A 12,796-nucleotide genomic window follows, 5' to 3' on the forward strand; every position below is an offset into this window, starting at 1 on the left:
TGCACCACTAAGTCCTTTTGCATCCTACAAAATGCTCAGATTCGCAGCAATTAACAGTTTCTCTCGTGTAGTTTAACATGAGTGCAAGGATGCTCTCTGTGCACTGCAGCCGCTTCAGCCCCTGTGATTGGCGTGCCCGCTGTCAGAGGCCTGCGCTGCTGCAACAGCCCCGAATTGAAATAAGGAAGTGAGTGATCAGTACTAGTGAGGCGGAGGGATACACAGGCAATCCCCATTCTAGCCACGGCCAATATACACACTCCTAACCCGCCAGTGGAACTCCATCTAAGGAACGACCACACTCCTAGTCTGCTTCCACAGACCAACAAGCACACAACCCAACCGACATGGTATGTATTGTCATTCATTCTGTCTAATAGGGGAAAACTGAAGGGGTTTTTGACTATTACCAATGTAACCTGCTCTAGCTTCATGCTTTATGTATTTGCTGTGCAGTCATTGATTCCTCTCACGAGCTCTTCACATGCGTAGAGACGGAAAACGCCCGCAAAGGCGCATTTTATTTCCTTCGGCTAGCGCACGGGACAAGAAGAAGCCTCGCTGTGGAGCGTGTGTCCTCATCTAAGCGGCTTTATGTGGGAAAGCATTGCTCGCCTTCAAAATGAGGAGCCTTTTTTTTTTATACCTCATAACTGCGCAATTCATACGGCGTTATTCGCCGTTCGGCTATATCGGGTCAAGCGGCTGGTCCACGACTGCTCGGTGCAGATCGAATTAATTCTTGGACTAGATTTAGTGGTATCGGGATAACGAGCAAGCTATTCTGGGTAATTACAGCATAATAATTCTGAAGCCATAAGTGCATTAGGATACATTTTACAATCCTCCTCGGGAGCGCAGGCGTGTTGAGAGGCGTACCTAATGTGTCAGAAACACGGCGGAGCAGGTAGAAATATTTTATGTATATTTTTATATATATAGATATAGATATATATAATATATATATATATATATTTCGTCGAGAATGTTTCAAAAAATGTTTTAAATCACTCTCACCACACATGTGGCGCTCCTCGTTAACAAATAAAAAGAATTCTTTTTTTTTTTTTTTAAACGAGGCTTGGTTTCCCTTTTCCTGGGTTGCACCATCTTGCGTCCTCGAGCCCGTGCCACGGCAGGGAACGGCACTTACTGTATCTCGTCAGTGTTCCGCAACGGAAACGGACCATATTTTGTAATTACAAGGTTATGGCTACATTGTATCTCCCGGCCTGCCAGGGTTACAGTAAGCCATATCAGGCGCAGTTCCGCCTTTGCCTCTGAGGGTTTATCGTGGGCTGGGGTTATCTATTTGTGTTATGTCGGCTGATTTGGTTGCCTCTTTGCAAATTGTCGATGTTACGCAAATGCGGCAGCCCTGTGAGTTGTCCAAGAAGCTCTCTCTGTGGTACCTGTCCCCATCAAACCTCAACAGTTGTGAAGTTTGCTTCAAACTGTGGGAATTGTGATGGTGTCATGCTGCACCACACTCTCAGTGTCTATGCTCTCTGTATTATTCTGTGGCAGCTTCACAATAGGGCTTTGTAACTTGCAAAATAAAGACCATTCGTTTGGCCATATAATAGCAATCTATTGCACCAGATGCTGAAGCCACACACACTGACAGAGTCTCTCCACGGGCTACGTCACACAAGGAGAAGTTGCCAAGTGCAAATGATCTGGATGTGGAAAAGAGGGCCTTCAAGCTGACCCATTGATTATTGGGCTTGATAGATCATTAATAGCCTGAGGAGGTCAAGAAGCTGTAGACCCCCCTCCTCCCCCCAATTCTGCCGTGATCAAATATCCCATATATGGTAACAAGCTGCGGTGCAGTTTCATGTTGCGACGCGGTAATTGGAGTGTAAAGTGGAATTGTTGTGGAGTTACTTATCTGCGTCTCTACAAAGTGTAATCTGCCGACGTGAGCCCCTTGTCTGCATTAGAACGCCCACTGAAGTGGAAACAGGCTCCCCCATTGAGGTGGAAGTATCGAATAAGTAGTCGGACCATGCTAAGGCCCTATCCTGTTCCTGTTACGCTCTTGTTTGCCGATGCATGTTTAGTAACTCAACGGACACCCGATCCGCTGCAGTGAATAATTTATTAGCTCGGCGGCAACACCTAGCCATGTTGGTGTGTTGCCATTGTCTTGGAGGGAAAAAGTCCTGCCTGTGGTGCAGCGGAGTGCCCAGCCACCTACTGCCCCCGGCCATATGGTGAACGGGCCCTTGTCGCAGGGTGTTTGGGAGACGGACATTGTTTACACCATCCCTTCTCCGTTCCCTCCCTCCCCCCAGACATAACCCGGCCCTGGGGCCTCACTGTCTTTTGTCCCGGCCTCTAAGAGAAGAGGCTTCAACACTCTGTGTAGCTCAGCGCTTCCATAGAAAGAGAGTATGTCACATTGTCTCTTGTGTTAGGGTGGATGGAAGTGTGTATCAGAGCGTGTGTGTCACACCCATCTGTCGGAGTGACAGCTGCTTCAGCATCTTTTACTTGGTGAAGGTGGTGGTGATGCTTCAAGAAAGGTTTGGGCCCTTCACAGTGACAGATCAACGACACATTAAACATTGATAAGGGGTTGTTAGAGGAGAAGATAATAGCTGGCGTTCTCTTACACCATTTTGCATCCCCTATCTAATTAAACCTGGTGTGAAAAGGGAAGGATGCACAATGTTTGTACAAGGTGATATGGCATCAAGTGAAAGCGAACGATATTCCTCACCGGCCCAGCGAACTGCCCTCTGCCTCCCACAGTCCTGTTTGGAGTGCATTGCTAGGACCGGCTGCTCGGGCAACAGTGGGAGTGGTTGACCCACTCATGCCAGTGAACCACTGCCAGCAGAGCCCCCCCCCCCACACACACACTCCCTTTCTTCCACACACACTCTCCTGTACCCCTGTTATTAAGACTGGAGGCCTGCCAGCAAAAAGTCCCATCCATAAGGCACTGGGAATGGTGAATCACAGGGAGTTTCCTCTAAACAGTATGTCACCTGCAGTGAGAGAGAAAGAGAGACACACAGGAAAGGAAAGGAGAAGGAGTTAGTATGAGTGGAGGTGCGAGTGCCAGGGAAAAGAGAAGTAAAGGGGAGAAAAGGAAGTGATCACCCACTAATGGATCTGGTGGTTCTGCAGCACCATAAGGCCCCAACAGCTTGGGCCTAAGCCAGGAGAGGATCCATAGCACTGAGTCACCAAACTCCACGCCCAGTCTGCTTAAAGAGACATCAGGGGACAGAAAGAGACAACTAATATACAGTAGGAGCCACACGTAATGACAAAGAGGGTGACTAATGGAAGACAGACAGGGAGACTCATCAAAAGTGAAAGAGTGAGAAATTAACACGGGGGGGAAAGCAGAATTGGTGAGGAAGAAAAGAGGAACACAGGCACACAAAATATCAAGATGAGACAGTATTGGTCGAGCTGAGTAGCACGGCATCGGCAGAGCATTTGACATTTCCCGTTGTCACAGATGGAAATGGAGACAGGCAGAGGGCGCAGGGAGAGAGAAGAAAAGCAAGCGCTGTTGTGTGCAGAGCAGGTTATTGAATCAGTTCAGCTAATCGTATGAGTGCTGCCGAAGTTCTCCATAAACCCCTCGCTGACTGGATCGATCCATCCTGTGGCTGCTGCTACTCAAGCCGTGATGAGAAGCCTTTTGTTTGTGAAAAGTGAAAGGTCAGCTCACAGCGTGTCATGCGGTGATCTGCTAAATCTCATCCAGTCTAAATGAATCCAGTCACTGCGCAACAAATTCAATTTTCTGCCTTGATTTAAAAAATAAGATACCTTACCTCCAAACTAGACCTGTGGAAGCTCAAGTGCCCCACAGCCATGGTATTTAGTGGATGACTCTGTTACTGGATGTGTGCTTGTCTATGTCAAAAGCGAGAGATTACTTGTACAAACACATAAACACACTGATTGGCTTGAGGAATTCGCTTTGAGGCACAACTGGCTACTCTGACTAATTTGCAGGAAGCGTGGAGATGGAAAGTATTGGTGTTGAGGAAGAATGCTATTAAGAGTGTTTGTGTGTGCTAGATTACTCTTACATGTACGCTTGTGTGAGCGTATGTGCACATACGTGATTGCTCATGTTCATCTGTGCGTGTTCCCACTTTGCTGCCAAGCCCGATGATGTCAGAGTGGTCTGTTAACGATAATAATAATAAAAACTCAGTTTTATAAGGCAGGGATTGGAGTGTACTTGTGAGTGTATTTGCACTAGTGCACTCTGCAATCGCAGTTTACTGCTGGAGGTGTTTGTTTGAAATCAGTGGCTCATTTTTTAACAAACAAACTTGTTCTGTCCATGTAAAAGGCCTAGCGGTGGATGCTCGCTTCAGAGCCATTTAAAGAATGTGTGAGTCACTGTAAACCATTAGAGAGCCCTAGCTAGTACAGAGAACAAGCTGGGAGGGGAACCATACCGTGTCAGCCCAGCAGGCAGTTTTTCCTGTTGGTAAAACCACGGAAAACACACTGACATGTCCCGAAACAACCCCGCCTAAATGCTCACTTCTGGTCTGCAGACAGCACCTCAGTCATTTTATTGCAGTATCTTGTTGCCTAGCAGACCCTCAGGAGAGTACTTCCATTGTGTGGGCTACTTTTGTACATGACGGGAGTCGGTTCATGAATTTCTATGTATTAGCTTTCTAGCAAACAAAGGCTTCAAAACCATCCCAAACCCTCTACTAACATTTCTATCCAAATCTGAGAACTGACTTTCAGAACCATTAGCAATTTGTATGCCACTTTATGGGACTCAAGACAAAATGGACTCTAATTGTGAGCCAACTATAACATGGACGAACTCAGTCGAGCTTGGTTTGAAAAAAAAGGAAAGCAAATTAATGTCGAGTGCACATGGATCCATCTGGCAGTCCCAAGAGTAGATCCCTGTTTAGGCCTCTGATGGTGACCTTGCACTGAGGCCAACAGACCCATGAACACTGCAGCCAGTGTTGAGCTGTGTGGTGGTTTCTGGGCGGGGATGACAAGGAATGTAATGACGAAATAGTTTGGGATTTGGAATGCTATCCTTGTTGAGTAACTTGTTTGTTTGTAATTTTCTGCCCCATTCTTTTCCCCCCAACACAGGCTGACCAACTAACAGAGGAGCAGATTGCAGGTAAAAACAGAGACATACTGCTTTACCTCCTCTCAAAACCTTACTGTTTAGATTTCTGCTCATTAGCTGCTAGTGGATCAGTTCCACTCCACGTTGTTCAGTAAAGCTCCACAATTGTGTACAGTAATGTTCCTCATTAGCAATTTTGGCTGCTGCCATGTCACTCAGAAACAGAAAAGTGAAAGGCACCAGGCAGAATATAACCTCCCTTGGCAGATCATTAGCTTTTTCAAATGAACGGAGCATAAGGGGAAGAAGTACTTAACAGCAATCATCAGTTAGGACTGAAACCTACAAAGCCACAATGAATAGACAGTTTTCCAGCCAAGCTTATGAGTCACTGAGTAACCTTGATATTGAAGTACACGATGTTGGCTTTGTACTAAAACTGGAAGCTGTGCAGTTCCTTCTCAGTCAAACCCCCTCTGTGGCTAATTAGCCTGTGCTAAGGCCCCAAGGCTGATACTCACTAGTGTCTATATTCACTTCCCTGGATGTGTTTTTTTGGCCTGTAGTTAAGAAGCCTGCTCACACGAAGGAGAACATTTTGGTTTCGTTCACGCTCGTGTGGGCCAATTTACAGACATGCCTAAACTTAGTTAACACAGCCCCTGTAGCCACGATGCTAACAAGACTCCACAGTTAACCTTCTGGACATGACTGCAGCGTCCTGACATAACCCGTCTCTGTAACTGCATAGCAACAGCAATCTAACTTCGCACTCTTGCCTCCACCCCCCGCAGAGTTCAAGGAGGCTTTCTCCTTATTCGACAAGGATGGTGACGGCACCATCACCACCAAAGAGCTTGGCACCGTCATGAGGTCGCTGGGCCAGAACCCCACAGAGGCTGAACTGCAGGACATGATCAATGAGGTGGATGCTGACGGTCAGTATACTCATGCTCCATTTACCAGTGGAAGTGAAGTGACACAGATGTTGCAAGTTGCGTATTATGACTTGTCAGAGGGAACTACAATAAAGAAATGAAGCTTGATTGGTCTGAAATTACAAAGTTTAAAGAGGTTTAGAGTCAGAGGTATTCTTTTTCTGCTAAAACAACAACAAACTACAAAACCACATAATTTCTGACAAATAGAAAAGGGGAGTGGAAATAATCGTGGGGCTGGAAATCTGTAGCACTTCAAAAGCAGCAGGAGTTTAGATCCATTTCGTAGATTATGTTGTGTTCAGGCAACCAAAATATGTCAATGGACCCACCGCTGTGCCCACCGATGGCTGATACGCTGGAAAATCATTAAATTCACTAAAATTTGACAAAGTCTGTTCTAAGCAATGGGGAGGGCTTTTATTATTTAGGTTAATACGATCCCTTTCTGTAATGCCCACGATTTTAATCAACAAAATGACCAGCAACTATCACGCCTTAGTGAGAACAGTACAAATGACACAACCGTTACCTTTGGGCAGCTTACTAGTAGTAAGGTGGTACAGTGTGTTTGGAGATGAATCTATTGATTTGAATCATTGTGAGGGGATATGACAATACTTTGTAGTATAGCATACAATTCAGTGCATGACTTCAGTGATAAAAGCCTTGCTAGAAATGGATAAGGGATAAGAGCATCCATTACCGACCCATCTCGAAACATATCAGTAGCGCTGTTGGCCACCTCCCTCCCTTTTCTGCCAACTGTCAACCAACTGTCCGAGCCAACTGTCCAGCCAGCTTTATTTTCAGATGACGTATCCCTCTGTGTCAGCAGTTTAGTCACTGCATGTTCAGTTCCATCATAGTTGACAATGACAGGGATATTAATGTGCTGGAGGATTTTTCAGTGCTGGGGTGTAAAACAGGTGTCAAAGGCTTTTGAGTGTTGACACCCCAGGCTGAGCAACCATCAATTGCTGTCCGAGTATATGGACTCTGCTGCAGTGTCTCCCGTAGGGGCCTGATTGGAAGAGAGCCATAGACACAAAGTGAGACAGAAAAAAGGGTAAAGAGGTGATCTGAGAAGTTGGCTAGTAGCTCACAAGCAGGCCGTCCTTGGGCAGCAGAGGATGTTAGCTGTCAGCGCAGCCTTTGCCCCAGTGATGCTCTGTCAGCTTATAGGATTTCGTAAATGGGACCACATTGATCAGGAGAAATCAATTGCACCGCAGCTTGGCTGCCCCTTTATTGAAATGTCCTCCCACCATCCTCAGCGCCCTCCCCCTCAGTTACACCCAAGAGCAAGCACACACACACCATCACTAACATCCCCTTGTCCTGCCTCTGCCTCCCTTGGCTGATGCAATCTAGGTCAGACAGCAATGAAGCTAGTAATGGAAAATAAAAGTGGTTACATAAGGCCTCTCTGCGCTTTGCACATCCAGTACCCACATCAGCCGCCATGGGATGTCAGCTGGCCCATTGAAAATCAGCTTTATTTACCAAGCAGGGAGGCAGTAGCAAAGACATACAATGAATGGAAGAAAGGATGGAAGGCTTTAGCTAGCAAGAGATGTCTATGACTGTAAAGCCAAGCCGCACAATTTCGTGGATTACAGTATCAGATAGAATCACATCTCGTGCTCGTATTCCTGTTATTTAATACCCACTGCTGACTTAAAGTATCATAAAGGAAATCATACCACGTATAAAGCTATTTAATTATGGATTCAATAATGGTGTGCCAAAAATACTAGCTCCAGTACATCACTCACTATCACTGCACAATCCTACCCTTAGATTGGGGATGGGAGCTTTATGACGCAGAAAAAAAAAAAGAAAAATATGACCACACACACAAGTGCGCTGAGATCCCTCAGCCTTCTATAGTTTGCGTCAGCACCTCTTATGTGTAATCGCACCATCTCCCACTCGGTTCACTCCTTATATTCTCTTCACATCTCCCTCATCTTCCTCTCCCTCTCTGTCGCCCACTCACTCCCTTCCTCTCTTTTTTTCTCTCTCTCTTTCCCTCCCACCATTTTCTTCTTCTCTTCCCATCTACCCTCCTCCCTATCTTCATCCCTCCTTGCTTCCGCCCCTCCTCCAACACCACTGCAGCTGGCTGGAGGTGCAGCTGAGCAGATATGACTCGAGGGATACTTGCTTCTCTTGTCATTGTCCTTCTCACTTTGTGGTTTTCCAGTTTCCGTTCTGCTATACTCCAAGGCTGGGACCCCCCTCCCCCCATGGCAGCATGTGTTCCCTCTGTGCTGCTGGCTGTCTCTGTTTGTTAGATAACAGGTCCTTAGATTGTTACCCCAGGCCTTGAGATCACCATCTGCCCCATCACATTACTACATCCCTTTTTGTTCCATACACACATGTATGCTTCTCCTCTTCACTCTCCATCTCTCCCTCTCTATGAGGTGTGCTCTGTCATTGGTTAATCTGCCTACAATCCCCTCGCCCAACCGTCGCACCACAGAGCTAATCCTCATGGGTACTTTGCCCTTGTTGTCCCTGACCTTTACTTCAATCCCCTCGTAAATTTCTATGTATTTTATGTTGGTTGTTAATGAAAATATACTTCTAGATGTTCTTGTAACATCCCCAGATATACATGAAGGAAATCTCTCCATTATATTCACCACCAGCACTCCCATCCTCCCTCCTGCGATACATTTGGCGAGCTGCTGAGCTCCTCATAGATCCTTCCCCTGTCTAAAGGGTCTGATCCCCTGGTAATCCTGTCTTGACAACAGATACATGGATATTGACCGTGTTGCATGCATACATGTGCCACCAGCACAGCAGCTACCATTAGCACCTCCTAACACACCACCACTGATTCATGTAGTCATGTTCTCGCACTGTTGGATGACACAGTCAAACACAATGCCAGATATCTGACAAGAAATCTGGACAAAAAGAGAGGCCTTTGGATGGATAAATGTGGACAAGAGAGATAGACCACCCCCCCTCCCCATTGTCTTCGTCCTTACTCCCCCCGCCTCAGCTTCTGACTGGTGCACCAGGAGAGATGAGCCTTTGATTCATGCAGGCTCCTGGAAGGCCACGCTGCACAGTATACTAAATGTCTACATAATGGATGACTGGCCACCAGTTCCCCGCTGTAATCCTGCAGCGTTGCGTATAACACAACACAACATTTTCCCAGGGCTTCCCTCTGGAAGAAGGGGAGACACACACATGCATCCCTCCTCCTGTCAGCCTGCAGGAGCTTTGTTTATCATAGGAAGGAATGTGTATACTAAAATGATTTGAGGGCTGCTCCCCTTTCTGCAATGACTCATCTCTCAAGTTGCACTGTCACTGTCAGGACCATCCGTCAGGAGATGTTATGGCCCATACGATACCAGAAATGCAACTGTCATAGGGAGGATAAAGAGGACTGAAGCAATAAATGAATATTTTCAGTTGGGTGCTTTTCATCAGCTTAATGCTGGGTTATATTATCTCTACTTATCAGAGTTTGCTTTTAAGTAATTGCAATTTCTGCTGATTAAATGTGCCTCATTGATCACCCCATTCCAGGTAATGGAACCATTGACTTCCCGGAGTTCCTGACCATGATGGCTAGAAAAATGAAGGACACAGACAGTGAGGAGGAGATCCGCGAGGCTTTCAGGGTATTTGACAAGGTAAATAAGGTGGAAATTATAGGACATTTTCCATGCTTCGCAAGCTCAAGTTCTAATTTTATTGAATGTGAAGTCATTTGCGGATCTTTTAAGTAAGCCTGATTACTCACAAGTGAGAACTTAAATTTAAGTCACAGTGGGAAATTAAGTTTAATCCGATGGAAAGAAAAACCATCACTCCTCAACTTCCTGCTATCTTAACACCTTCCGCCATGTCTGCTCATTAATCGACCTGCTAGGAAGTTTTTGGTTGTCAGCCTGCAGGGATTTGTTCACACATCTGATCCCATGCCACGTGTTTCCAGGACGGAAATGGCTACATCAGTGCTGCAGAACTCCGTCACGTCATGACGAACCTGGGAGAGAAGCTAACGGACGAGGAGGTGGACGAGATGATCAGAGAAGCAGACATCGACGGAGACGGACAGGTCAACTACGAAGGTAAAATAAATAACATGGTTGGAAAGGAAGCACATAGCACAAATAGCTTAGTTTCTAGGCCACAGTGGAAGCTTTGATTAGAGAGAGAACAGAGCGCTTCATTTTCCAAGCTGTGTATTTCTCTGAGGGCGACTACAAGCAAGCCACACATTACATTAGTTATTAGACAGGGGCTATACATGGAGAAAGCTATCCTTCTGAATTATCGTCAGTGTGCTAGGATCCTTTTCACTCTTTCTTCCTTGCTGCCTTCCTCCTACTGTCGGTCCCTCGGCACATTACACGAGAGACTGCGCTCATTTTCTAGAAGGCTGTTGATATATTATGAACAGTCCATAAGTCCTGGCTAATAAGTGCCCTACTTCTTTGCTCTCATTGTACCACAGAATATGTACTCTACAGGATGATGAAAGCTTCCTTTTATTTACTCATTTTTTTAGGGGATGTGTGTGTGTGCGCACGCATCTCGCCATCACGTTGCTCCATAACTGTAAGCACAATGCAAGAGCTTTTTAATCAAATGGGTTTAATGAGATGAACATGGAAGCTGTTTGGAAAGGGGACACTAATTAGGATGTGTGTTCCGAACCTGCTCAAGTTGATTAAAAAATTAATAAAGCATTTAACAATTTAGCAGGTGACTGCTCTCACTGGCAACCGGCTGTGCCAAAGCCTTAAACCCAGTGTCCTTATTGTCTTTTGTCTCTCTCTCTCTCTCTCTCTCTCTCTCGCTCTCTCTCTGCAGAGTTTGTACAGATGATGACTGCGAAGTGAAGCTTGCCCGCCCCATCCTGTCCCCTCTTAGAAGAAACAAAAAAGAAAAAAAAAATCAAAATGTTTTACTTACCTCTTGGAAAAAAATGTTCATTTATTCATACTGTTTCTGTATAGAAAATAATTGAATGTTGAAATAAAATATCCTTCTGTCCACACAGGAAAAATATAAAAATATACAAAAAATATCTGCATGAAAATGATGGTTAGTGATCCTGTCCCCTCCCCCCGGAGATCAGTTTAGCATCAGTACTTAACAAATAAAAATAATAACAACAAACCCTGTAACTACAACCTTCAGACTAAAGCAAAAGCATTTGGCGAACTCCTTCCAGTTCCATTTGCTAGTGGTAAATGTCTGGGCTGGCCATCTCTTCTTTCTCTCTCTGTTTTCTGTTCTTCATGCATGCAGCTTGAGACCGGAGCACTAACCCCCCTGCCCCCCCATCCCTCCTCCGGGCTACCAGAGCGTGCTGATTCCACTATAAGCTGTCCTCTTGTTGGTTTGGTACAGTTTTTTTGTATTTGGAGAGGAACCCAGTACTGTTAAGATGAGAGAATATACCAGGTTCTAATACAAGCGTTAAAGTGGAATGGGACTTAATTGTATGCTAGATAAAAAGAGAAAAAAAACTATGTACAAAAATACATTTTCAGATGTTTGGCATGTTCTTTTGTTTTTGTTATGTTATTTGGATGGCCATCTTAGTAGTTGTGCGTCCTGCCCTTTTAAAGGAGGGGGGACTTAAAGAGTCTTACGGTGAGCTTTCTATTCTTTTCTTTAATTTTTTTCGCTGAGATGGAGTGTCTGTCCTCTTTTCTTGCAAGAGAGAATCACTGGCCTTCACTTTTCTTTTTCTTCTTCTGTTTCTCGACTCAGACAAGAGCATAGTGAGGGGTGTACTGTGTTCGCAGCGCATGCTGTTTGGAGTGTCAGCACACCAAGTCTTCGCAAATGTTCATCTGAGTTCAGTTTACATTCATTCCAAGTTGTACATGCTAGTCTTTATTTTTTTTTTTCAAATAAAAGACCATGAACTTTATCATGTCTTATGTCATTTTTCTTATGCCTGATTGTGAAAATGATCTATAAAGACAGCATAACAAGTCTGTATGTTGTTTACCGACTAGACAAATGTGTCAACAATAAATGATTCTAATCATCCCTCTCTCCATGTGCCGTGTCTTTGGGTGATGTTGAGCAGTGTGTATTACTGTGCTCCATTACATGGCAGTGAGGTTTGTGTAGAGTGTGCTGCTCACAGGGGAGGGAGAGGCAGCAGAGTGTGTTTGCTCTCGCGCTCAGCCATGGATATACATACACATCTATGACGCCTCTCTTCTCTCTCAAGACCCGGCTGGTTGCTAGGCAACAGGAGCATGCTGTAACTGGGATGTTGGGGCTTATTGAAAAGGCAAGTGGGAGTTTGAATAAACCCTCCTGCTTCTGCTGATGACTCCATGTTGGCTTGTCCTAGTAAGGCAAACCAGGCCACAACACTTCTGCCGTGTACACTTCTAACAGCACACACACAAAGAGTACAGGACAGACAGGCAGCAAGGTCTCTGCCATGCCTCCGGCAACATACTACCTAAATGTCTAAAAAGTCAAGTAGGAGCTAATTTTTTTTTACTATATTTGGACTGTAATTTGACCACGTATGGAACGGAGCAAAGACAGGCTGAGACAGCTCTCCACCCACCTCCACACAGCACACTAGGCCAGCACTTGCCTCAAACATAACCCTATACATAGGCATTCACACCCGTTTTTTTTTTTTAAAGACAAAGTGGTATTTGGCTTTCAAGGGAAAAGCAGAGCATTCTCAGCATTCCTCCTGCCCCCATTATCTCGGTACATCTGTTTTAAATTACGTGGT

At 45.3% G+C, this 12,796-nt stretch overlaps 1 protein-coding gene across 1 annotated transcript; it reads left to right on the top strand.

The window, feature by feature from the left end:
- Positions 1–222: 222 nt before the first annotated feature.
- Positions 223–11,959, top strand: LOC311498976 (calmodulin-1). Its single transcript, XM_084559776.1, has 6 exons — positions 223–350; positions 5,116–5,146; positions 5,890–6,033; positions 9,595–9,701; positions 10,007–10,142; positions 10,888–11,959. Exons 1-6 carry the CDS (start codon positions 348–350, stop codon positions 10,914–10,916), a joined length of 450 nt encoding a protein of 149 aa, XP_084415902.1. The 5' UTR covers positions 223–347; the 3' UTR covers positions 10,917–11,959.
- Positions 11,960–12,796: the final 837 nt, after the last annotated feature.

Source organism: Chelon labrosus, assembly GCF_963514085.1.
Source record: "Chelon labrosus genome assembly, chromosome: 14".
Lineage (NCBI taxonomy): Eukaryota > Metazoa > Chordata > Actinopteri > Mugiliformes > Mugilidae > Chelon > Chelon labrosus.

What these genes read in the sequence shown, in the direction of transcription:
- LOC311498976 (XM_084559776.1), top strand. An exon ending in CTTTCAGGGTATTTGACAAG is followed by an intron (nt 9,702 to 10,006) that starts GTAAATAAGGTG and finishes ACGTGTTTCCAG; the next exon opens with GACGGAAATGGCTACATCAG. An exon ending in CGGACAGGTCAACTACGAAG is followed by an intron (nt 10,143 to 10,887) that starts GTAAAATAAATA and finishes CTCTCTCTGCAG; the next exon opens with AGTTTGTACAGATGATGACT.